Source organism: Callorhinchus milii, unplaced genomic scaffold (assembly GCF_018977255.1).
Source record: "Callorhinchus milii isolate IMCB2004 unplaced genomic scaffold, IMCB_Cmil_1.0 Scaffold9, whole genome shotgun sequence".
In the NCBI taxonomy this organism is placed as follows: domain Eukaryota; kingdom Metazoa; phylum Chordata; class Chondrichthyes; order Chimaeriformes; family Callorhinchidae; genus Callorhinchus; species Callorhinchus milii.
In genome coordinates, this window is record NW_024704750.1 from 18,226,020 (window position 1) to 18,249,672 (window position 23,653).

Here is a 23,653-nt window from a genome sequence, read left to right on the forward strand (position 1 = left end):
ATTGGTGGATGTCTTTCCGGGGGTAATAATCCCTCAAAAAAAAGTGGTCAATCAATCCACTGCTGTTCGTGGAACACTGCTGTGCACAATTGGCTGCGGCATTTTGCCAACAAAATTTACAGTCAATTCATTTTACAGTATATTCTGTGAAGCGCTTTGAGATGATGATCTTAATGATGTGATTAGGCGCTATATCAAACGTAAGTATTATTATTATTTGGCTTCAATAAATTCCGCAAGCTTGCCATCGTTTCTGAAGCTCCTCAGCTACGTGTGTGCATGTCTTTAAAGTTTGATTTAATAAAGAGCAGTTTTTGTAAATAGGCGAAATAATCTCTTGATACTAGATGATTGGATTTGGCGCTTAAGAAAGGTTTGTCATCCTGTGCAGTCTTTCCATCTTCTTTCTACAAGATTGCGACTTTTTTAAATTAAATTCTCCCAGGTCGGTACTGGCGTAATAATAGTGCCAAGTCCTGTGTTTTTATATTCAATTTAGGTCCCTCTGCCTGACAGAAACGACTTCATGGTTTCTCGCAATTTCATTTATATGATGGATTTAACTGCATTACTGTTCCATTAAAGCAAGCTCCAGGCAGAATCCTGTGGACATTAAAGAACTAAGTGCCCTGAGCCGTGTGATGTGTGATGATCTGAATGAAACCTTTCAGTGCGTTGCTCTCAGCATGAGAAGGGGATCATAGTTGTCAGCATCATAGGCGGCAGGTGAAAATATTCTTGAGGGGGGTTTATTAATCCCACCCCTCGGCCCGCCCTCCAGGCACAATGCCATTCTGACATGATTCCCTGAACAATAGGCCCACGGGGACAGAATCAGATTGTACCAGGAAAGGCTGGTGGAGGAAAGGAAATCAATGGAGCTGCTTTGCTTATAAATGGTTAGAGAAAAAGTCTTAAGGCAGTGCTTTTTTGTTCAAAGTAGTCTCATTGGCTAAAAATAGCGTTTTACTACTAGTTATGAGGAATCCACATCCTGCTGCCCCTCCTCACAGCCGCTCAGGGTGACGTGTTTCAGGGAAACAGCCGGGTGGCTCCATACTGTTTAGTGTGCGGAGACTATTCCAAAAATAGCTGCTGAAATCCCTGTGGAAAGTAGCACAATTGAGACATTCAGTTTGAGCAGTGAGATGCTGACCTGGCCTCTGTAAGCAAACCGTGGGTGGGGCTGCTTGCCTACTCTGTGTGATTCATTCACTCTTTTTGGTTCGTGTTATCCAATTAATGGCTTAGACGGCCATTCACTTACCTTTAGTCCAAAGCCAATTATGAATAATTAAAGGGAAGCGATAGTAAATGTAATGCGGATTCAGATTGCTAGTCACAGCCATTGATCCTCCTTAAAGCAGCCCAGTTCCTGGCTGGCTCGGTGAGTATCCTCCACCGAGAGAATGCAAACTCGGGATTTGATTCCTAGGTTGCGCTCAGACTCAGTCCATGTCAGGGGTGGCTTTTGTCACCTCGAGACAAAATTTCTCTCAAATGCTCTTCCTGCTGGCCTCCCCAGCTTCCTTTCACACAGACACACATACACCCTCCTATTGATTCGAAATCCCGACGTGGGGCTTGAACCCACAAGCTTCTGACTCAGAAGCGAGAGTGCTCCCACTGAGCTAGGCTGAGACAAGCTAAATTCCCTATTATTTACTCAGAGGGTAACTAACAACTGGAACAGAAAGGGTGGCTGAGGCCAGGACAGTAAATGGGAGAAACAGCTCATTGCTGTAATTGATGGGAGGATACGATCAAATGGACCGACAGGCTTTCTTCAGCTGAACTTATTTGATGAGATCGCTATAAATATGATGCAATGATATTCTCAATCCTATTTTAGCGTGTGACTCAAGCTTTCTGTAAAAATGATCAGTCTTCAAAAGTTAATGAGCAATCTGAAGGTCCAGGTGTTCCAAACCCCCTGGGTTGGCCCGGCTGCAGGAATTAGCTCTGAACAATAGTGTGTCTGTTTTGATTGTGTGGATTATAACCACCCAGAAACCAACTGTAAATCTAGAACTGTGGCAGGTCTCCGAAAGGAAGGGATCTAATAATAATAATAATAATCCTTGTATTTGATATAGCCCCTTATCACATCTTCGAGATGTCTAAAAGAGCTTCACAGAATATACTATTACGTGAATTGACTGCATATTTTTGTGGGTAAAACTAGAATAGACAAACGTGCTGAAGTTGAGGTTTTGCTGCTGTTAGGAATAAAGAAATTCCTGAATAAAGGATGTGGCTGACGCAAGGACCTTTTTTGGATTTCTTTCAGCGGAGAAAGTTAGTTCCCTGGGAAAGGACTGGCACAGGTTCTGCCTGAAATGCGAGCGCTGTAACAAGATCCTGAGCGCAGGAAACCATGCCGAGGTGAGTGTCTTACAATACAATACCGAGTGAGGCTGGCAACAGTGCAGTCTCTCATCCCCAACCCCCAACCATCCACTGAGAGAGCACAGACACTAACTACACTTCCCTTCTCTGAGTAACCTGACATCCCTCAATGCACTTACAAACACTTACAGATGCCAATCATCCTGGTGAGGGGAACGGAATGAATTCAAAGTGCCTCAATATAGGATCCCCAGGGGAGCAGAGCAATTTCCATTGTGTAAAGAGAAGACATTTGGAATTGTTCTGCCTTTGTGTGATGTGGCATTGAATGTTGCTGTGTGAGATATTAATAACCCGGTCTGTTCTCAAGCACTGTCACCTCTGCGTACCAGGTAGCTTCTGTTTCTGGCTGGTGGTTAGAGCAGCTGAAAGTCAGAATGAGACAAGCAGTCCATATAATAATAATGCTACCAATAATAATAATTCTTGCATTTGATATAGTGCCTTATCATGTCATTGTGATGTCTCAAAGCGCTTCACAGAATATACTGCAAAGTGAACTGTATTTTATGGTTGAAACGCGGCAGCCAATTGCGCAGAGCGGTGTCCCGCAAACGGTTGTGGAGTGAGTGACCAATTTTACACCGGGGGAGAGAAACTTCTTTCTCTTTTCGAATAGTGCCATGGGATCTTTAAGGTCCACCTGAACAGGCAGATGGGAATGAAGGGATACCCACTCATAGTGAATAGCTACCACCAACCCAGTACATTCTGGGTCAATTATACACTTTACAGTATATTCTGTGAAGCGCTTTGAGATGTCTCAATGATGTGATAAGCCACTAAATCAAATGCAAGGATTATTATCATTATTATGAACTGGAGCACCCTGTGCATTAAGGGCAAATGGAGGGTAGGGACTGAACAAGGGAAGCAAAGTAAACTTTGTATGGATAACACACAAGATTATTTAAAAAAAACGCACAGCCAGACAAACCAATCTCAACTGTGGCCCAAACTGCCTGCATGTATTAGAATAACAGCTACTGTTCTGCAAAGCACACAGCCTGCTTCTGTTCCACACCTCGGCAATATGGGAGTTGACACTGAGCTACGCTGAACATGAACCCGACACTACCCAGAGCCGACTAAACTGTCCCAGATGTGGTTGGTTGAGCTTAAACTGAATGCATTCTTCACAAATAATGTGAAAAGAACACATTTTTTCTGCCTTTAAAGAAAATAAATTATGCCAACGTATCCATGGACTGTTGACAAAAAAAGTCAACTCCTTCCCCCTCGAGTGAAAACACAGAAATTTATGGTGTTTTTTTTCAATATCTGATCCAAACACTTTAAAGGGTCGTGTAGCAGGGAGACTAGGGAAAGACGAGACTTCTGGATGGTATAGGAATCTGGATGGTGAAGCTTTGTAGTCAGAATGTCAAACATATTGGAGTGCCTCACCATCTGCCTGACGTTCTCTCTGCCTATCACGTTACCTTGATGTCCAACTGTGTGGAAGATAATTGGTCAAAATCCCTTGGAAATCGGTAAGGGAGTTTGCTCATTGCCAGGCTGGTGCTGTACTTAGTTCTGTGAAGCATGTGTTTCTCATCCTGTTCACATCAGCTTTGCCACTTCTCACAGTCTTGAAACTAAAGTTCCGTAATCCATTAGGTGTCAATGTAACCAATGTATCCTAACACTTGAGGAAATGGGATAAAACTAAACCACTTAGAGGCAGGCCAGTGTGGCTAATTCTCACAGTCATAGAAATTACAGCATAGGAGCTCGTTTGCAGGTACTAATGCATTCCACTGGAGCTGGCTTCTCTGATCACAATTCCCTGCTCTTACCCCATACTCCTTTATATTCAGCTGCTTCGAGTGTTTATTCATTGATAATTAATTAGGGATAATAATGCCTAAAAAAAAATCACAAAAAAATGTGGTCATTCAATCCACGGCTGTTTGTGGGACACTGCTGTGTGCAATTGGCTGCCGTGTTTTGCCCACAAAAAAAGTCGATCCACTTTACAATATATCCTGTGAAGCTCTTCGAGATGTCTCAATGACGTCAGTGATAAGGCACTATATCAAATGCAAGGATTATTATTATAAGTCTTAAATCCAGGAATATGAGGGGCAATCTTAAAACTGATTTTTCTTTTACAAAGAGAGAAATTAACAGCTGGAAAGGACAACCAGAAGGGATGATAGACCAGGACATGGACCCAGTTAAGAAACTGATTAGGCTGGCATTGGGTTAGTATTCTGGAAGGATGAGATCAAATGACCTGAAGGTCCTTGTCTTCAGTCCAATCTTGTGAAATGTTGACATAGATCTTTTAAGGGATAAATTAGCTAGAAATATCTGAGGATATTAGAAAATGTGAAACCTATTAAGTGATTTTGTTCAGAATACTCTTTTCATATTCCGAGTCCTGAATCTATACCAAAGCAGAGGTAGGTTTTGCACATGTTGAAAATCAAATCATTAATTTTATCCGGAGTCCTGGATGAGGTAGGGCCATGAGAATCCTTAATGTAGAAATAGCACTATTCTTTCCAGTGCTCCGCAAATAGAGAGCAGCCTCCAAGCACTGGAATACGTCTTCCAAAAGGAACAAGACACAAAATGGGAATGATAGAAAAGTTAGTCTAATAATAGGCAACGTGCTTGAAATATAAAAAGCATGAGTGTCATAATGAGAAGCCAGCATGGCTTTAGAAATAATGGGTTCTGACTCTGAACCCACTAAAATTCTTAGAAGTGACGGATAAGTCAGTGTCTAAGGGCTACGCATTGGATATAATTACATTTTCAGAAGGAGTTTGATGCTGTTAAAATAGATAAAGGAGATGGAAGTTAAGCTAGATGAATTGGAACTTAGCTTGGAGGTGCGCAGCAGGAGGTGAAAAATACACACAGCACTTTGGAGTATATCCTATGAAGCACTTTGAGACATCTCAACGACCTGATAAGGCACTCTAGCAAATGCAAGGATTATGTTTACATAAAATCCAGTGATTTCCAATGGACAGCTGGTGATAGTCGCCTACTTATAGCTTCAGCGTTTTGGGAGATCAAAGCTTTGTAACCTTCACTATTGCAAGTAGCTGGGACATTCTCCATCAGAGCATAGGCAATAAGAAAAAGGCCATTTGACCCATTGGGCTTATGCTTCTGCCAACAGCCCAGACATCATATCTTTCAAGATTCATGTCCAGCTTAATGAAGGCAGATGTGTCAGTGTGATTTTTGTTACATTTTTGAAATCTTTGCCCTTCTCTCAGCTCTTATAAATCTAGCTGGAAAGCCGCCAGGAGATTTCAATAATCTAATCGTAGAATTTGAATGACTACTGTAAATAAACCATTCCAGCGTTGCACAACGGATATGGCAGAATTACCCAGTGTGATCTGCCAAATTGCAGGAGGTGACAGAGAGTCATGTGTGAGCTGTACAGACACAGATGTGAATGAATTGTATAATGTTTTTATTTTATATATATTAGCTCCTCCTTTCGACTGTGCTTATGGTCATCAACACAATTATAGCAGGTTTCCTTTACTGTCGTGCCTTCAGTGTAGCAGGATGGTCTTTATGCGCTTCGCAAAGATGACGGGGATCACTGAGCAGGGTCGAAAGAAGAGGGGATTGACCAAAGACTGTTGATCAAAGTTGTATGGTTAAAAGTTGCACCCTTAACCTTACCCTCTTCATTCGCTTCCCTTCCTCCTCCTCGCCCTCAATGTAGAATTCCTTCCCTTCCTCCAGCAAAATGTATCATAAGTAAACGTCTGTGTTTTGATGCAGTGACTCAATCGCACTGAAAGCTTTCTCCCCGCACTCCACGCAATTACTTTGACGTGGAGTGGCTTATTATTATAAGCAAATGTGGCATCTAGTCATGATGATATGAACTCATTATTTATACCTTCAGGTTAGTTTGGAATGGGAAGGAATATTGGCTGGGAGGACTTGCTCTTTGAAATCGAGCCACGGTTTGTGTAACATCTAGACTCAGTTTTGATATCGCCAAACCATGATACAATTTATCTAATTTCTCTCCTCATCTTTACAGTCTTGCTTGTGTCCTCTGGCTGGGATCCTTCTCATTCAATTCCCACAAGCCCAAACTGGTAGATCCTAAGCAGCGGGGAGCTTGCAGTGATGAGCTGCAGTTTTAGGTTAGTTAAGACTGCAGTAGTTATCCCAGTACAGACTCCGGGCGGGATCTGCAAGTCGTGCTTTTTCTAACCTGTGCTAAACTTTCCTGAATTAGGAGAGCAGGTTCCTTCCTTCCTCTCCGCAACAACCCCCCCCCCCACCGCGCCCCCACTCTATTTGGTTACTGTTAAATAGAATGATGCTTTTTCACATATATCGGACGCACGCAACAGTAGCAAAAGAATTTACCACTGTCTTACACTGTAAGCTTTGGTCCTGGGCATTTGATACAGCACCTTTCACATTGGGTGGATGTGAAGTGCTTTACAGGATAAACTGTAAAGTGTAGTGTCTGTTTATTTTGTAGGCAAACACCGATTGCGCCCAGCAGTGTCCCTTGAAGTGAATCATCAAATTTATTTGGGCGATTGCAGGCCAGGGCACACAAAACTCCACTCCTCTCTCTTCTTGCCGTGAATCTCAACAATCATTTTGTTGAACGCACGTCCTCACAGTACGAGTCAAATTTCACACACTCTGCATTTGACTGAGCATCACAAGCAGCAGCTATGTCCAGAAGTTGTGGAGCAAATGTCTTGTGCATCAGTGTTTGCACTAGTTTACAGGCGGTCAGCCACTAATAATAAAGTGGAGCCTTGTAATTAACAGTACCTGAGGCCTCCAGGGCATTACCTGTGAAAAACCTTGGCAAGTTTCCTTACTCCACACGCCTCTGTTTACCTAGTAGTAAGTAGGAACTCGGTTGTTAGTCAATTGGCGGATCGCTATTTCAAAGGTAGTAATCCCTTCAAACAAAAAATAAATTTGGGTCACTCAATCCATGACTGTTTGTGGGACACTGCTGAGCGCAATTGGCTGCTGCATTTTGCCCACAAATATAAGGAGTAAGTTTCCTTACTCCACACGCCTCTGTTTACCTAGTAGTAAGTAGGAACCTGGCTGTTAATCCATTGGTGGATTGCTTTCCGGGTCAAATGGTATGTGATAACAGTGGTAGCACTCTTGCCTCTGAGTCAGAAGGTTGTGGGTTCAAGCCCCACATCAGGACTTGGAATTACATAGTTAAATTGACACTACAATGCAGTGATAAATGCGGTTGCATTCTCTGGTCAGGTAGAACTGATTGCTGCGTTTCACCCAAAAAATACAGTCAATCCACTTTACAGTATATTCTGTGAAGCGCTTTGAGATGTGATGAGGGTTTATATCAAATGCAAGTTTTATTATTAGAAATGTGCTGCTGCTTTAGCTGACATTTCCTCTCCCTAAGGCCAGGGATGTTGAGGCCAGTTCTCTTAGGTAACTCAATGTAGCCTGGGGTTTGAACACATCTTATTGTTCTTATTGTTTGTCCTCAGGATCAGTTACACACTCATCAGAAATCCTTTGTTCCTGACCAGTCTTCCTGACAGGAAGGAGTAAAAAAAACTTCAGTGGAGTTTTGCTCTTCTTATCTCGGTTGTGTACTCATTTTCTTAGCTTTTTTTTCTGTGACTTTTATTAAAAAACATCCTTCTATTGTTGATCCTTGCATTTTATCAGTGCCTAAAAATATCTGAGTAAAGCGTTTTAAGTAAAGTGACTATTTGTAGATGTATGCAGTAGCAAATTTGCACAAATGGCCAGGAAGGGAATGATCAAATTAACTGGAGGATTGTTGGACTGTCCATCAAGAGAAACTCCCTTCTTCTTTGAATTGTGCCATGGGACCTAACCTTTAACGACCACCTGAACAGGCAGATGAAGCCTCAGCTTAACATCTAACCTGGACGATGGCATTTTCATCAAAGCAACACTACCCCCAGCACTACAATGTCAGCCAAGACTAATTAATAATAATAATCCTTGCATTCGATATAGCGCCTTATCACGTCATTGAGACGTCTCAAAGCGCTTTACAGAATATACTGTAAAGTGAACTGACTATATTTTGTGGGCTATGAGCTCAAGGTGACTGCTGACCCAGAGGTGAGAGTGCTGTCAGCTGAGCCAAGCTGACATCTACCCACTGACAGTATTGTGTTGAATTTTTTTATCATTGATTGGAAAATGTCTCCTTCAGTTATTTTATGTTGAAATGTTTTTTCTCTCTTTTACAGCATGATGGGAAACCGTACTGCCACAAGCCTTGCTATGCAGTTTTATACGGACCTAAAGGTGAAATGTTAAATAATTTCATTGTTAACATTTAAAGATGTTAAACATTGTGCTAAATGAGAGGAAGAGAGTTCCTGCCTGTCAGTGGGATGTACATAATGAAATAGACATGGCTGTGTGCTAGACAGCATTGTGTAAGGGCATTTATTTTGAAGGACAGTGGCAAAAGTCTGGTTACACTTTGTAGGATAGACTCCACTCCATGTCTATCCTGGGCCATAGCTGTGTCTTCATGGCATTGATCTCCCTGCTGCTTGTTTATTTAATAATAAGGCTCATTCAGCTGTGACTGAAGGAAAACAAGCCAACCTGTGATTGGGATAATGCCAGACTTATTAGTGTGAGGCCGTGATAAGGACATGCCCTGGGAGCATCCTTTGGGCTCCTGTCATGTACGATAATTCAGGACTACTTAATGGTTCAGATTACATTAAACTGGTGATAACTCGTCACTCCAAGGGAAAAGGGCTCAGTGATGAGTTTATCTGGAGTGGCGAGGTAGGCATATGTATAAATACATAAATAAATGCAGCGGGAATATTGACAGCATGATGATCTAAGTAGTGACGAGTTAAGGCAGGGTAAAAGTTATCTTTCAAACTAAGCAGACAAATGCTGGTGTTTTTAGTTGGTAACAGTGTGTGACAATTTTTTGCCTCTTTGTTTCCAGGAGTGAATATCGGAGCCCTTGGCTCGTACGTCTATGATAATCCCCCCGTGCCCACCAACACACAACCTGTTGGTGTTCCAGAGCCCCAGGCTCCAAATTCAGTGCTGCAAAGATCCACGGCTCCCAATAAGGGCCCCAGCAAAGGTGAGTGGGTTTTGGCCTGGGCCTCATGCCCAAACTCTCACGTGACCCACACAATAGTATTCTTAATGTCTCCCAGTTCTAGGCACCAGAAGGGAACGGAAATCAGATAAATAATGAATGATGAAAATCCAGCTGCACAACAAAGCTATCTTGTCATTCGAGTGATGAGGCTAGCTAGGGGTCCTCTTGTCTATTGCAATCTATTGATGGACGCCNTTTTTTCACGGTTAATTTTCTCTTCCGGGTTTCTACGGAAACACGAGAGAGACTTAAATATTCATTGTTCCTTCAGAGTGTAAGGTATAGCTGGGGGTGGGGGTGCGGGGTTGGGGATTGGGCAGGTGATGGGGGAGCAGGGTGTCCTTGGGGATAGATGGAGAATAATTGTTACAGATGGGCAACAGAGCTCAAGGGGTTTGTAAACTATCTTTGGAAGTGCTTGATGTGAGTTAGATGATACTTGAGCCTTCCTGATGTCATTCTTTCCCCATTCTAAGTAATGGGGGCGGAGTGGTGGGGGGTTAATCACTCTCCCCTGATCCCAGTAGGTGCTGGGTTAGCTGGTCACAGCCAGTATAGCACTAACTGCACAGCTTAGCAGTGCTCTGGGTTATGGTTAGGGAGGTTAACTTCAGCCAGGGTTTCTGTTCCTCATTATTGTGTGTGTCAGCCTGGTGCAGTGGTAGCACTCTCACCTCTGAGTCAGAAGGTTGTGGGTTCAAATCCCTGTCAGACTTGGAATCACAGACTAAGCAGTGCTGGGGGAGGTGCATCCTTCAGATGAGGTGTTAAACCGAGATCCCGTCTACCTGTTCAGGTGAATGTTAAAGATCCCATGGCGCTATTCTAAAAGAGAAGGAATTTCTCTCTCCTGATTTCCTGGCCAACGATTCCCCCAAATAAAATTGGTCACTCACTCCATGGCTGTTTGTGGGACTTTGCTGTACTCAACTGGGTGCTGAATTTCACCCACAAAATACATGGTCAAATCCACTTTACAGTATATCCTATGTAGCACTTTGAGAGGCCTCTACGACATTATAAGGCCCAAGGATTATTTATTATTATTATTATCTAGTTTCCTCCAAGGAAGAAGTGAGGGTCCAAGTAGAGGAAGGAATCAGCCGGGATTGCTGCCACTTGTTGCTAAGCATTTGCACATGATGAATTGCCATTTAGGTAAAGCACTGGTGCATGAGTAGGGTCAGGGCAAATGCACACCAGGGGAGTGGAGAAAGTAGGCAAAACACTTTGAAGAGAAATAAATCAGTGGAGNAAAAAAGCGTATCCACGAATGAGAGTCTCTTGACATTGANTTTTTTTTTGTCAGCCAGATGTTTGACACATGTGGAAACCCATACTTAAGATCGTCAGAACCAAACTGAGATTTCCATGCATCCCATCCACACATGAAAGTTCCAGAGAAAGATTGTTGGTGTGGAATGTGTTCTCTCTCTCTCTGGAGGGAAGCATCCTGCTTACCTAATTCCGGAAAGCATTAGGTACAGGTTGGCAAGAACCAAGGCTTGGGGATCATAGTGTAACTGCTGGAGTCTAACTATCTAAACTTGACACTGAGGTCAAATTGGGCCATTTTGACAGGAGACATCCTGAACCTGTGGCGATTTGATACTAGTCACGCCCCAGCATAGACTGGGCAGATTTATTTATAAACTCTGGTGCCTCAGTGTTAATTGTTTTTCCTGTTGACACTTGGCTCCGGCAATAAGGATTTTGTCGCCAAGCTATACTCTGAGTGATGCTAATCACTAATCCGATTGAGTGAGTGTGATTGTTTTTCTAATTCTGGTTAGTCACTACACTGCTCTAGGGAAGGAGCACTGGAAACCTGGGTTACTACCTGATGGAGTCCTGTAGAGTATTGGTTAGAGCACTCGCCTCGTAATCGAGAGGACCTGGGTTTGATTCTCAGGCAGGGCAAGATGTTAAGCAAGTTTCCTTACTCCACACGCCTCTGTTTACCTAGCAATAAGTAGGAACCCAATTGTTAGCAGATTGGAGGATCGCTTTTCCGGGGCTAATAATCCCTTCAAAAAATAAATAAAAAATAATAATTTGGTCACTCAATCCACGACTGTTTGTGGGACACCACTGTGCAAAATTGGCTGCCGCACTTTGCTCATAAAATACACAGTCAGTCGACTTTACGTGAAGATGTCTCAAAGACGTGATTAGGCGCTATATCAAATGCTATATCGGTGCTGTTTGATTTGTGCACATTTTGTGGTTTTGAGGCTTAACAGATTAACAGCTGGAAAGATTGCAAAGGCCAGTACGTGGGGCAGGCTCGGAAAACAGCTTGGTGCTATAACTGGAAGATGATGTTCAGGAAAGGATGGGAATTCTGGGAAGATGAGATCTTTGTTGTGTTCTTAATAATAATAAGTATCCTGCATTTGATATAGCACCTTATCACATCATAATAAGGCTGTATGTAAACTGCAAGAATTATAATTATTATTTCAATTCTCCCTTGCACTTGGCTGGTTGATGTGGTCTTAGAAAGAAGAGGTTGTTTAACAAAGCCCTTTAACTGTTGAAACAATTCCTGTTTAATGGGGTCTCTTGTTTCTCATCATGTTGACAAGCCACTGAATGATTTTTGAGCTCGGAGCGTGGGTTGGTTTTCCTGTAATGCCATGGAGGAGGCTTGAAACATCTGTAAATGTCATTCCAGGAGAGAGGAAGCAGATCATTTCCCTAGAATGATGAAGTAGCCTCGCTACTGTAATCTCCCTGCACTTTCCTGATTGAGAGCAAATAATAATAATAATCATCCTTGCATTTGATATAGCGCTCTATCACGTCTTCGAGACGTCTCAAAGCACTTCACAGAATGTACCGGAAAGCGAATTGTATGTATATTTGTGGGCAAAATGCAGCAGCCAATTGCGCTCAGCAGTGTCCCACAAACAGTCATGGATTGAGTGACCCAAATTTATTTTTTGTTTGAAGGGATTACTACCTTTGAAATAGCGATCCGCCAATTGACTAACAACCGAGTTCCTACTTACTGCGAGGTAAACAGAGGCGTGTGGAGTAAGGAAACTTGCCTAAGGTTTCCCCCTGCCTGAATCGAACCCGGGTCCTCTTGCTTGTGAGGCGATTGCTCTAAGCACTACTCTACAGGACTCCAAATGTTTTGACACCGCACTTAGCGCAGCATTGCACTGGGAGTTCAGAGATTTGGGTTATTTTGGGGGGGCTCGGATGTGCAATTAAAGTGATTCTTGAAAAATGAAAGTTATTTTAATCGCTTTCTATTGTGAGAACCAATGTTTGACCAAAATCCACTGAGATTAATAAATAATTGCACAAAATGGGACAAGTGATAGTGATGAAACATAACTTGGCAGAGACTCCTGCCTGAATGCAAAGGTCACCTTTTTATTTATTTTAATACCTTCCTGGAGATTTTGATTGTTTTCTTTTATGTCTAGTGGGAATCTGACCAAAGACATAAACTTTTTTAAAACAAAAACAATTACCCTCTGGTTCCCCCCCCCCCCCACCAACGCTCTTCCCAGGACCTTCTGCTGACACAACAGGGTATCTTGCTCAACGACAACAACAACTTGCATTGATGTAGTGCCGAGCGCTTAACCATGGTGGAACCTGACGCCAATCCGGGGGAGAGAAGAGGTGACCGTAAGAACGGTTGAAGAGGAAAGTCTTCAGTCGTGATCTAAAAGAGTGAAGGTGGGGGGGCGGGGGCAAGGTGGAGGGATTCAGGAGGAAGAGTTCCAGATTTTTGGGAGGTTGAGGCTGAAAGCATGGCTGCTGATGGTGGAGTGGAGGGTATGAGCAGGAGGCCGGAGCCAGCTGAGCAGAGGAGGTGGTTGGTGGAGTGGGGAGTAAGCAGGTCAGAAAGGTAGGGAGTTACCAGCGTGTGATAAGACTTGTAGATGAATGTGAGAATCTTGAAATCGATCAGTTATGTGATAGGGAGCCAGTGGAGCCTGGTGAGAATGGTGTGATGGGGGTGTAAGGAGTTTAGTGTGGGTGTATTGGTGACATATTGATTTCAGTATTGATCTCAGACCAGTAAGAAGCTCACGGGAGTCAGATCCTTAACTGTCTCTTATTGAGGAAGTCCTTGACAGAACTGGGTTTGGGAGCTCAGCGTAGTGGGCTGTTGAGCTCAGGTCCTGTTGCTCTGAAAGAGGAAGAAACAGAATGAATTGCTGTCGACATCTCCATTATTATAGCATGCGACTACCAGGCTAGAGAAGGAGGACTCGGTGGACCTTGATTGTTTTTCGCCTTGCAATTCCTGTGTTCCGCTGGTCAGATTGGTTTCTGGTGATCAGGTAGAGGATAGTCCAGGGTCAAACATTTTAATCAACTTCTGCTTCCTTTTTTTTTCAGCTTCCAGCATGACCACCTTTGCTGGTGAACCCAACATGTGTCCAAGATGTGGAAAGAAAGTCTACTTTGGTGAGTCCAAATCGATGAATGATCACCAAATTCCTGCCAGGACTGAATAACCTGATTTCAAATACAATAAGGTGTTGGAGCGGGTGGGGGATGAGAATAAGTGGTGGGGAGAGGAGAGAGAGAGACGGAAAGAGAGACATCATCTTTTACCCAGTAGGCATAACTCCCAAGTGCAAATGTAGGTAAGCCTTAAATGGGAAGGAACTCATAGATATCGATAAAACAATACTATTCTGTGACTCAACTCAAGCCAGTCTCACTATATGTGTATCATATCATATAGTGAGTCACATATAGAATCGCCACATATAGAACCTTACAGCACAGAGGGAGGCCATTCAGCCTATCGTGCTTATGCTGGCTCTTTGAAAATGCTCTCCTAATAATAATCCTCATATTTGATAGCGCCTTATCACATCCAGATCGTAATACCTCTGATAACAAATATGATACACATTCAAGATATCACAATCCTGCAGTGCTGCCATTCAGCCATCACACAATGTAAATTAAGCCGTGACATCTAGACAGCTAGGCGCGGAAAAAATTAGTGGGTGGGAAGGTGAGGGGACCTTGATCATTTCATCAGAAAAACAGGGCCTGAGCTCAATCCCACAGACTCTGAATGCAGACAACACACTGTGTTTATGCTTAACTCAACACGGCAATGTGTTGCCATGGCAGAGCAGTCCTCGCTGTGCGTGTTGCATGCTCACACTGGACCAGTCTAGACGGAAACTGCAGGATCGTATTACTAATTGTTCTGTCAGGCCTGATTGAATTGCGGAAGGCTGATGGGTTAAAACCACCCTGTGTTTTCTGGAGATTGCCTGTGAGATTGGGAGCACCACTGCAGGATCCTAATGATAGCTTCTTGTAACTGGTTATGATTATAAAGTGTGTGAATCAAGTAACTGTCGGCCATTATTCCCAGGCCTGTTTATTACCCACTGAACACACTAGCCCTAACAAGCTTGGTGTGTGGTCGATGTAGCTTGAAACTTTAGATCCCTTGACTACATTGTAATGTGATTTTACAATGGAACAGGTGGGGGTGGGGAGGGAAGGACTTCATAAATGTCCTTGTGACTGGCTAAAGAGGGAACTCAATACAGTGCCCTTTAATATTAGGTTTCAACTACCAAAAAGGGTCAGTTGTGCCCACAGTTCCCTCTGTACATGAGTGTTTGTCTATGTACAGAGGGAACGGTATATGGACAGTTCCCTGTCATGTGGTGTACATGTGGATTCCATTTTAATGTTTTCCCCAAGTCTTCAATGTTTGTCTCGTGTTCATCTTTAATGTGTCAGCCTGGCACAGTGTTAGCATTCTCGCCTCTGCGTCAAAAGGTTGTGGGTTCAAATCTCATGTCGGAAGGTGCAGCATGGAGGTGGGGGGTGTGCATTATTTGTCAGAGGTGCCGGTCTTCAGATGAGATGTTAAACCGCGGTTCGTCTGCCTGTTCAGGTGGATGTTAAAGATACTATTGGAAAGGAGAAGAGAGTTTTGCTCTCCCGGGGTCCTGGCCAACAATCCCCCAGATAAAATTGTTCACTCACTACATGGCTGTTTGTGGGATGTTGCTGTGTGCACTTGTGCTGCTGCATTTGCCTACAATTACACATTCACCCCATTTCACAGTAAATCCTATGAAGTGCTTTGAGACGTCCAACAAACATGATAAGGCACTATATCGAATCCAAGTATTATTATTATCCTTACTTCACCCCAATGTGACATTTTCCTCCTCTCATTCTGTGGTCTCTTCAAGCGAGATTGCCAGTTTAACGTTCAATAAAGGGAGTTTGGGCTGCGTGCTGAACTGAGAATGTCCAAATTCCAGGCTCTTCGAAGCCAACATACCAGAGAGACATTTTGTTCCATCAGGCTGGGCTAGAGTTATACTCAAAGTTGAAAGAGTTGTTTTTCACACTCCAATGCACTCAATACAACTCAGAGCTGTAAGCAACTCTCAGTCTGTGTTGAGATTGAACTCAGCTGCTTCACCTAGATCAGTGATGCTATCAAGAAGTGGCCCTGAACATATGCACCAGTCTAGGTAAGTTTGTGAGAATCAATATTTTGTTTCCAATAGCGACTGTATTATGATGATGTAGTATGTGGCCATCAATCAAGAAATATTCAATCAAGAAAAAATATATTTTGTTGGCCATCCAAAAAGATTGGCCACCACCGATCTAGATGAATGATTTAATTGAGCCACAAAAGACTGAGGTGATTACAGATCTAAGCTGTATTGAGATGAGATAATTTTCAGCCAGGCAGTTCGGAGGAAGCCAAGTTTTCATTCTATTATTTTGGGTGTGCCTTTGTGTGTGTGTGTGTGTGGTGAGGGATGTAAGTCTTGAGAACACAGATGGCTCTGTAGTGCGGACACTAACATGGTTCTCTCCTGTTTCCAGCTGAGAAGGTGACATCACTGGGTAAGGACTGGCACCGTCCCTGCCTGCGGTGTGAACGCTGTAACAAGACTCTGAATCCTGGAGGCCATGCTGAGGTAAGAGACGCTCTTCAATTAGGACTAGACACTAGAGGGAGGAACATAGGAACTTTATCCCATCGAGTCTTTCCGGTAGCTGATATTTGAACTGTTTTGAACCTCAATCAAATCACTCCTGAACAAATGTAACCTCAGTTTACTAAGTCCAACAACATAGTCAATTCCTTATACCTCAGACATCGTCTTAGTTAATGGTTCAGCCTTTAACTAAGTCGTATTATGGTTAGCCATTGACCCATTGTATTTCCCTCGATGACTGTAATAGCTAACCTGGAGCTTGGGCTAAACAAGGTTTCCTTGGGGCTAAGCTGGCTTCAACGTAATGTGCTTGATGATGGAATGTCAGAATCAAGTTGACCTGATGTGGCTGTCTTGGTCATCTGGTTCTTGAGCCCGGCAGGTCTGCAATACTGATGACAGATTAGTTAGCCTCACTTATTGGCAGGACTTGGAGGGGCAGTGATTCTTCCCACTCATCTTTTGTTCATCCTGCAAGCCATCGCCCAAACAGGTGAGGGGTCAATAATGGACAATATAGTAAGTCCTATGTTTTCAACACATGTCCCGACTAGTGATCCCAGGTCAGATACTGCACAGTTTAGATGTATATTATAGCGCTCTCTATGCTATCCATCCAGCACTCCTAGGATTAGATACAGAGTGCGGATTAGACAGTGAGGAAAGCTCCCTCTACACTGTCTATCCAGCATTCCTAGGTTAGCTGCAGCACAGATTAGATACAGAGTAAAGCTCCCTCTGCACTTAGCAGTGGGATGGGCGGGATGAGGGGTTGATCTGGGCGCTTTCATCATTTACCAAAACTGTTCTACATAATTCTGGCACAGTGTACATTTTATAAAATTAAAAGGATTAAAAGGTAGTTTTGGGAAAAAAAATTCACCCGGGAGCTGAAATGTTTTCAGTTTAATTGAAGAGGCTGAGCTAAGATGGAAAGTAGATCGGTTTAAACTTGCTCTGGTATCAGTTCAAAGCTAATTTCCAAGAGTGACCTTCTGCTGCCCTTTAGTGTCAGTGAATTCAAAGCATTGTTAGGCCGTGACTATGTCAGACTCTTCTAACAGTGAACCTTCCTATGAACGGTGATCCCACTTGCCTCGCAAGCAAGGACTCATGTTCGATTCACGGTTAGGGCGAAACCTTAGGCAAGTTTTCTTACTCCATATGCCTCTGTTTACCTCGCAGTAAATAGGTTGTTAGTCGATTGGCGGATTGCTTTCTCTGCGTAATAATCCGATCCAAAAATATATATAAATAAATAATAATTTAGTCACTCAATCCACGACTGTTTGTGGGACAGACGCTGCCGTGTTTCACCCACAAAATATACAGTCAATTCACGTTACAGTATATTCTGTGAAGTGCTTTGAGATGTCCCAACGATGTGATAAGGTGCTATATTTAATGCAAAGATTATTATTATTATTTTTAGTGCATTTCGTATTAGTGCCTTTCATGTCAGGAGGACCTCACAAAGCGCTTCACACAGGAACTTTACACTTGATTGTAAAGTGTAATGACTGTGTTTTTCTGGGTAGCACAGCAGCCAATTGCGCACAACAGTGTCCTGCAACAAGCCATACAGTGAGTGATGAGTTTTTCTTTGGGGGAATTGTTGGCCAGGTCACTGGGAGAAACTCCCTTCTCTTTCCGAAGAGGGCCGCGGGATCTTTAACATTCACCTGAACAGCCAGACAGGACGTCAGGGCAAAGATGCTGTTTAAATCTATCCGACTGGTTCAGTTGTTGGCGCTCTCGCTCTGAGTCAGAAGGTTGTGTGGGTTCAAGCCCCACGTCAAGATTTGGAACACACGGTCTAAGCTGAGTGCTGGGGGGTGGTGGGGTGCGTGTGCTGCATTGCTGGAGGCTTGTCTTATCAGAAGGACTGCACTTGCAACAATGCAGCACACCCCCAGCACTGTACTGAAGTGTCAGCCCAGACTGTAGGTTCCGAGTTCCTATGTGGGGCTCGAACCCACAAACCTTCTGATTCGGAGGCGAGAGTACTACCAATTGAGCCATGCTGGCACATTTAAAGAGCATCTTTGGAAAATAGTCTGCCTTGAATCCTAATGTAATGGATTCATTACATTAATGAATGCATTACATTACATTACATTAATGCACATGCCGGCCAGCCATCAGTTCTTGAGTTATAATAGGATTAGATGCAGGGCAAGTCCCACCGTGTAATGATGGAGTGAGCTCCTGCATGGAGTGAACTTCTGAGCCCGAACGTTAGCTGAAGGGAAAATGAGTCCCGAGCTACCTTACATTATAGCATGTGTTAAGAGCCTTGTTAGATTCACTGCGGTCATCAACAGACTGGGGGTGTGGTGTGTAACAGACACCGGCTTTGAGTACCGGTTCAGTTACCGCCCTTTTATAATCTGCGCTTAAGACTGTGAAACCTAACCTGTGTACTGTACTCACAATGGAGCAGTCACATGGCACTGACGGATGGCAATGAGGTTATGTTCTCTTGTGTTCTGTCAATATCTGCTCCGATGGTTTGGTGAAACCTCTTCTTTGTTCACTTTGCCGGAGAAAGAGAGAGAGATATGTTTATTTTACTGCCTCTATTGGAGAAATCACAGCCCTGAACATGTTAGAGCAGAGACCAACCAGTCCCACACTCATAATACGTGTAGCAAGCCGCACTCGAGTATCAGACCGCGATCTTTATTTATATTCGTGCTGTCAGTTCAAAGCCCCTTTTATTAACATAGTGCGGATAATTGCCTCGGTCTGTTTAGTCTTCTCCAGGTTTCTCTAAACCTCTTCTTCTCCTGAAGGTATTTTTACTTCTCCCCCTTCTCCTGAGGTATCAAATCACAGGTAGGTCCAGTCCCCAACAAGTGGGAGCTTTTCAGTGGGTGCTGTTGTGCTGTTCCATGGAGGAAGATCATCAGGTTTAGCCTCCCTGAAGTGGCTGCTTCCATTGTGGAGTCCACACAGAGACAGAGTAGTTTGCAGTTTTTAGAAGGGAATTATTTTGTATCATGTTCACGGCAGTTTTAACTTCTGTTTTTAACCAAGAGAAAACACTCAGACTGCTTTATATTGCCTTCCCAGCCTCCGTTTTCTCCTCTCCTGTAAAAACTGACGCTTGCTGTAATGAGCGCCATCCTCCCTCCCAGTAACGTGCCCAAGTGTGCAAGACTGTGAGGTGTCGCTCACACCATAGATACTCTGACCCCAGCCCCACTGCCTTGTCCTTCTGCGCTGTTGATATTCTCCAACCGGTCAATCGCCGTGAGGTGGTGTCTCGCACGTACGTGCTCAATAAAAACAAGAGGCAGGAGCGATATCTACCACAGTTTTAAACAAGAAAGTTTACATTTTTATTTCGAGATGCATGAAGTACTTTGTGCATCTGGCTTCGTTTTCAAATGGACTAAGTAAATAAGCAGTTTTTTGGGGGGGTGTAGCCGGGTGTCTGACACATGCGGGAACCCATCACCGTGCTTAAGAGTGTCCAAACCAAACTGGGAACTCCATGCATCCCACCTACACGTGGAAATTCCAGCGATTCAACCTTACTAAATGTGCAGTCCGATCGTTCTCTCCTCTTGTCTATTCTGATCACGCGCCAGAGCGCCACCTAGAGTCCGGATTGGCGACCCTTGTTGTAAACAATGTGCGTCCGTCGTTGCACTGACCTACTTCTGTCAGCCTGCACTGCACTGCAACTGACAGAATGTGAAAACAGCAATTTTCTCTTGGATTTACGGAAGGTCAGGCTCCGAAACCGACATCTGTCGCTCCCTTGGCTGAAAATCCAATTTCCTCTCAACATTCGTGTCGCGGCATCTTACGTACACATTCTGGGGTCTGATCATCTTTCCTCTCAGGAACGTAAAAGTAGGGAGTAGTTACATTTGCACATTTGATGTTTAATAAATTCGATGAACTACAGAATTTCTATTTTAAAAAATCTGTTCCAAAATGCCTCCTTGTTATAATTCCAGCCCCCCTCCCCACCCAGAACACGTCCGTATCAGCTTACCATTGCCACACCCTCAATGGGTCCCCTAAATTCAGGATTCTAAGTGCATTTCTAAATGCGTGGTGAGCAATAGAATGTTTTATATGGTGTTTTAGGGAGTGTGTTCTATATAGCGGGGCGGGGGGTGGGGGGTAAACCTTCTAATCTCCATTTCCTACTTTGGTGTGTCTAGTTGGGGTTGAGCTGACCCAAAGAAAAGACCAAGGGGGAAGGTCTTATTGAGGGGTGAGGCAGGGGCTGGGGCAGTGCATTAATCCAGAGGCTGGGGTGGAGGGACTGGGGGCGAGAGCCGGGCACAAAGATCTCTGTAGATGTCGTGGCTCATTGTTTCCATGGTAACCTGCTCGATAGTGAAACGTGGCATTTTGATGGAGTCGGTGACAATGCCTTGATATAGGGAGGGTTGGGTCTGGCAACATCTATAGAGAAAGCTAACGATCAAAGAAGGTCTTGGGATGGACCTTGAAGGACAGGCGAAGGGACTCCGGGATGGAGTTCAAGAGAGCGGGGAATTATAACGAGGTATTTCTGAACTGATTTTTTTTCATAGGAAATCTGTAATTAATTGAATTTCTTAAAACATCAAACGTGCAAATGTAAGTAATCTCTACTCTTGATAAAGCTCCTAAAAAATTTCAATGTTGCGTAGCTCTTCGTGGGTGTAGTGACTGTCTGTTTGTAGGGAAATATTGCACACAGTCCCATTCCACTGATGGTCATAAGGTAAATGACTAATTATATTGGGGGAATGTTCATACTGACCTGTCTGCTCCCTCTGCTCAGCGCACTCTGGCCTGCTGTATGTTCCCCGCCGTGCCCGCCCCACCATCAGCGTTTGGGCCTTCAGGCTTTCAGTCTCCATCCTTTGGAATTCCATCCCACAGTCCCTTAGCCTCGCCCTTTCCCTTGCCTCCTTCAAGACCATCTCCAGACCCTCCTCTTCGACCTCGCCTTGGGTCAGCCTCCCTGGCCTCCACCCTTCCTTATCCCAATCCCCAGCTCGGGTGCAAATCCTTGACTGTCCAGCACCTTGGGACGTCCTTCCTACATGAAAGGCGACATATAAATGCAATTTGTTGTTGTTCAGGACACTGTGAGAAACTCCCTTTCACTTTTTGAATGGTGTCTTGGGATCGGGTCCAGCTATTAGAAGGGAATTCTCTTGTATCACGGTAATAACTGTTTACTTCTAACAAACAGCTAAGAGAAAAAAACTGTTGTTAAAAACATTCAGTCAGACTTCTGTCATGAGACGCTGAGGAGCTTCAGAAGCTCTTCACGTAAGGATCTTTGTACTGAAAAAACTACACATAGTGTTAGGTCAGTGGCTGGCACAACACAATAGTAACAAGGGAGCGGTACTGTGATTAATGATGGTTCTTGAGCCTGTCTTTGAATTAGAGGGAAGCTGTGTGTTAATGGATATGTCCGCATCATTCATTGACAAAAGTGCGTCTCCCTTTGTGGTCCCAAGGTAATGAAGGAGCTTGTACAATGGTCATCTGTTGCTAAATCAAACCATTGGGCAGTGATTCTCCAGGGCAGTGCTCTAATATGACCATTAACTGAAATGTCCTCTACTCCACCCCTCCACCCGAGTCAGGTCTGTCATCTGTCTGACTTCTGGAGGATACCACAATGTGACAGGAGGCAGAGGTAACCTGTATCGCTGAACAAGAGTGATTCAAATACCGTATCTACATCTAATGGGGAGCTTTGATCTCTCCAAGACTGTGGGGTTTTGAGGTGAGCCAGGTCCTGGTCGAGCCCCTTCATCTTCTTTCCCCCTTCCTCCCACCTTTTCCCTTTCCTGCCCCCTCTTTTCTCCCCCCCTCCCCCTTTTACCCCCTCTCTGGCATACACCCCTTCCGGAACCACTCGCAAATGGATTTCAGTAGATTTCAATTCATATGTGCTTAAGGGGTGAATGACAAGGGGACCATGCTTGGTGCGAGTGGAGTAGATTCCTCCTCTGCTTTTCAGTCTTGTGTAGTGCCGGCTATGCTGGCGGCTTTCATGGGCTAGGATGCCAATACAGAACCAGAGATAAATTGAGAGGTTGTGGGAGTGACGCAGGACTGAAGGGGGTAGGAACAATGCTGCGTTGTGAGGCATGCAGAGATACAGACTGACCTGTAGGCTAGTAAGTTTGCAAGGTTACAGACAGATATCAATGTGAATGTAAGTGTGAGTACATTCAGCGTATACATGTTCAGGCGTGTGTAAATGTGAGAGGATAAGAGGCAGCACGGATTTCCTATTATGAACAGGCAACCAACTGATCTCTAACATTAGCAATAGATCCCACTGTCTTGAGTTTTCAATAAAATGGATCATTTATCCCTTGAGGTGCCCTGACACTAAAGTGAGTTTAGAAGTGGGTCAAACACCGACTACAGTAAAGAGATTCATTCAGAGGTAGTTCAATGTGAGAACCTGGTGTCTGACACAAGAGGAATTGATAGTACCGAGTCCCGAAACAAACTGGATTTACAGTGAAACATCTCGTTACTCGTGGTCCTTGGCTCAGTTTATTGCTGCATTTAATTCTTGGAGAGTGTAAAATAGCTCTCACCTGGGCCCTGACTTCACCAGCTGAATATTTTTAAGAGGAAATAATAATTAAATGAACTGAATGTCACTATAATTATTTGAAACACTGGCTTGGTTTCATCGCCTGTCGTCTGCTTTTACAACTAGTTTTAATAATAGGGCATGCATTAGCTGAAGGCATACACACTGCCTTTGTCAGCGTTTTGTTCCAATGAGAAAGTGAGGAGACTTTGGTTCTTAGTGTCACTTGTTACAGGTGAAACATGTTCTAACTCCACTGTAATATGTGCTACTTGCTAGCAGACTCTTTATTCCCCTACTTACATCACAGCATGGGTTAGCGCCACTGTGCTGTAGAAGTTGCACAGGGAGATACCTATATATGTGGCCATCATGACTTGTAGTAAAATTAATATGTGGCTCCTGCAAAGTGACGAGCTTCTCTAAAATGGCAATGCGGCACCATAATTCCTCTTCCTTTATCTTGCAGAATGCTGGCTATGTGCCAGTATCTCCTTTTGTGTGTCAGCCTGGTGCAGTGGTAGGACTCTTACCTCTGAGTTAAAATCCCCTCTC

General features: G+C 43.8%; 1 protein-coding gene across 1 annotated transcript in view; it reads left to right on the top strand.

Moving 5' to 3' along the window:
• The window catches only part of crip2 (cysteine-rich protein 2), a 40,788-nt gene that overhangs the window by 12,871 nt on the left and 4,264 nt on the right, over nt 1–23,653 (top strand). Inside the window, exons 2-6 of the mRNA XM_007893206.2 lie at nt 2,291–2,385; nt 8,646–8,703; nt 9,374–9,517; nt 13,907–13,975; nt 16,400–16,494. Coding sequence (XP_007891397.1) covers nt 2,291–2,385; nt 8,646–8,703; nt 9,374–9,517; nt 13,907–13,975; nt 16,400–16,494 — 461 coding nt within the window. The remainder of the gene's footprint in view (nt 1–2,290; nt 2,386–8,645; nt 8,704–9,373; nt 9,518–13,906; nt 13,976–16,399; nt 16,495–23,653) is intronic.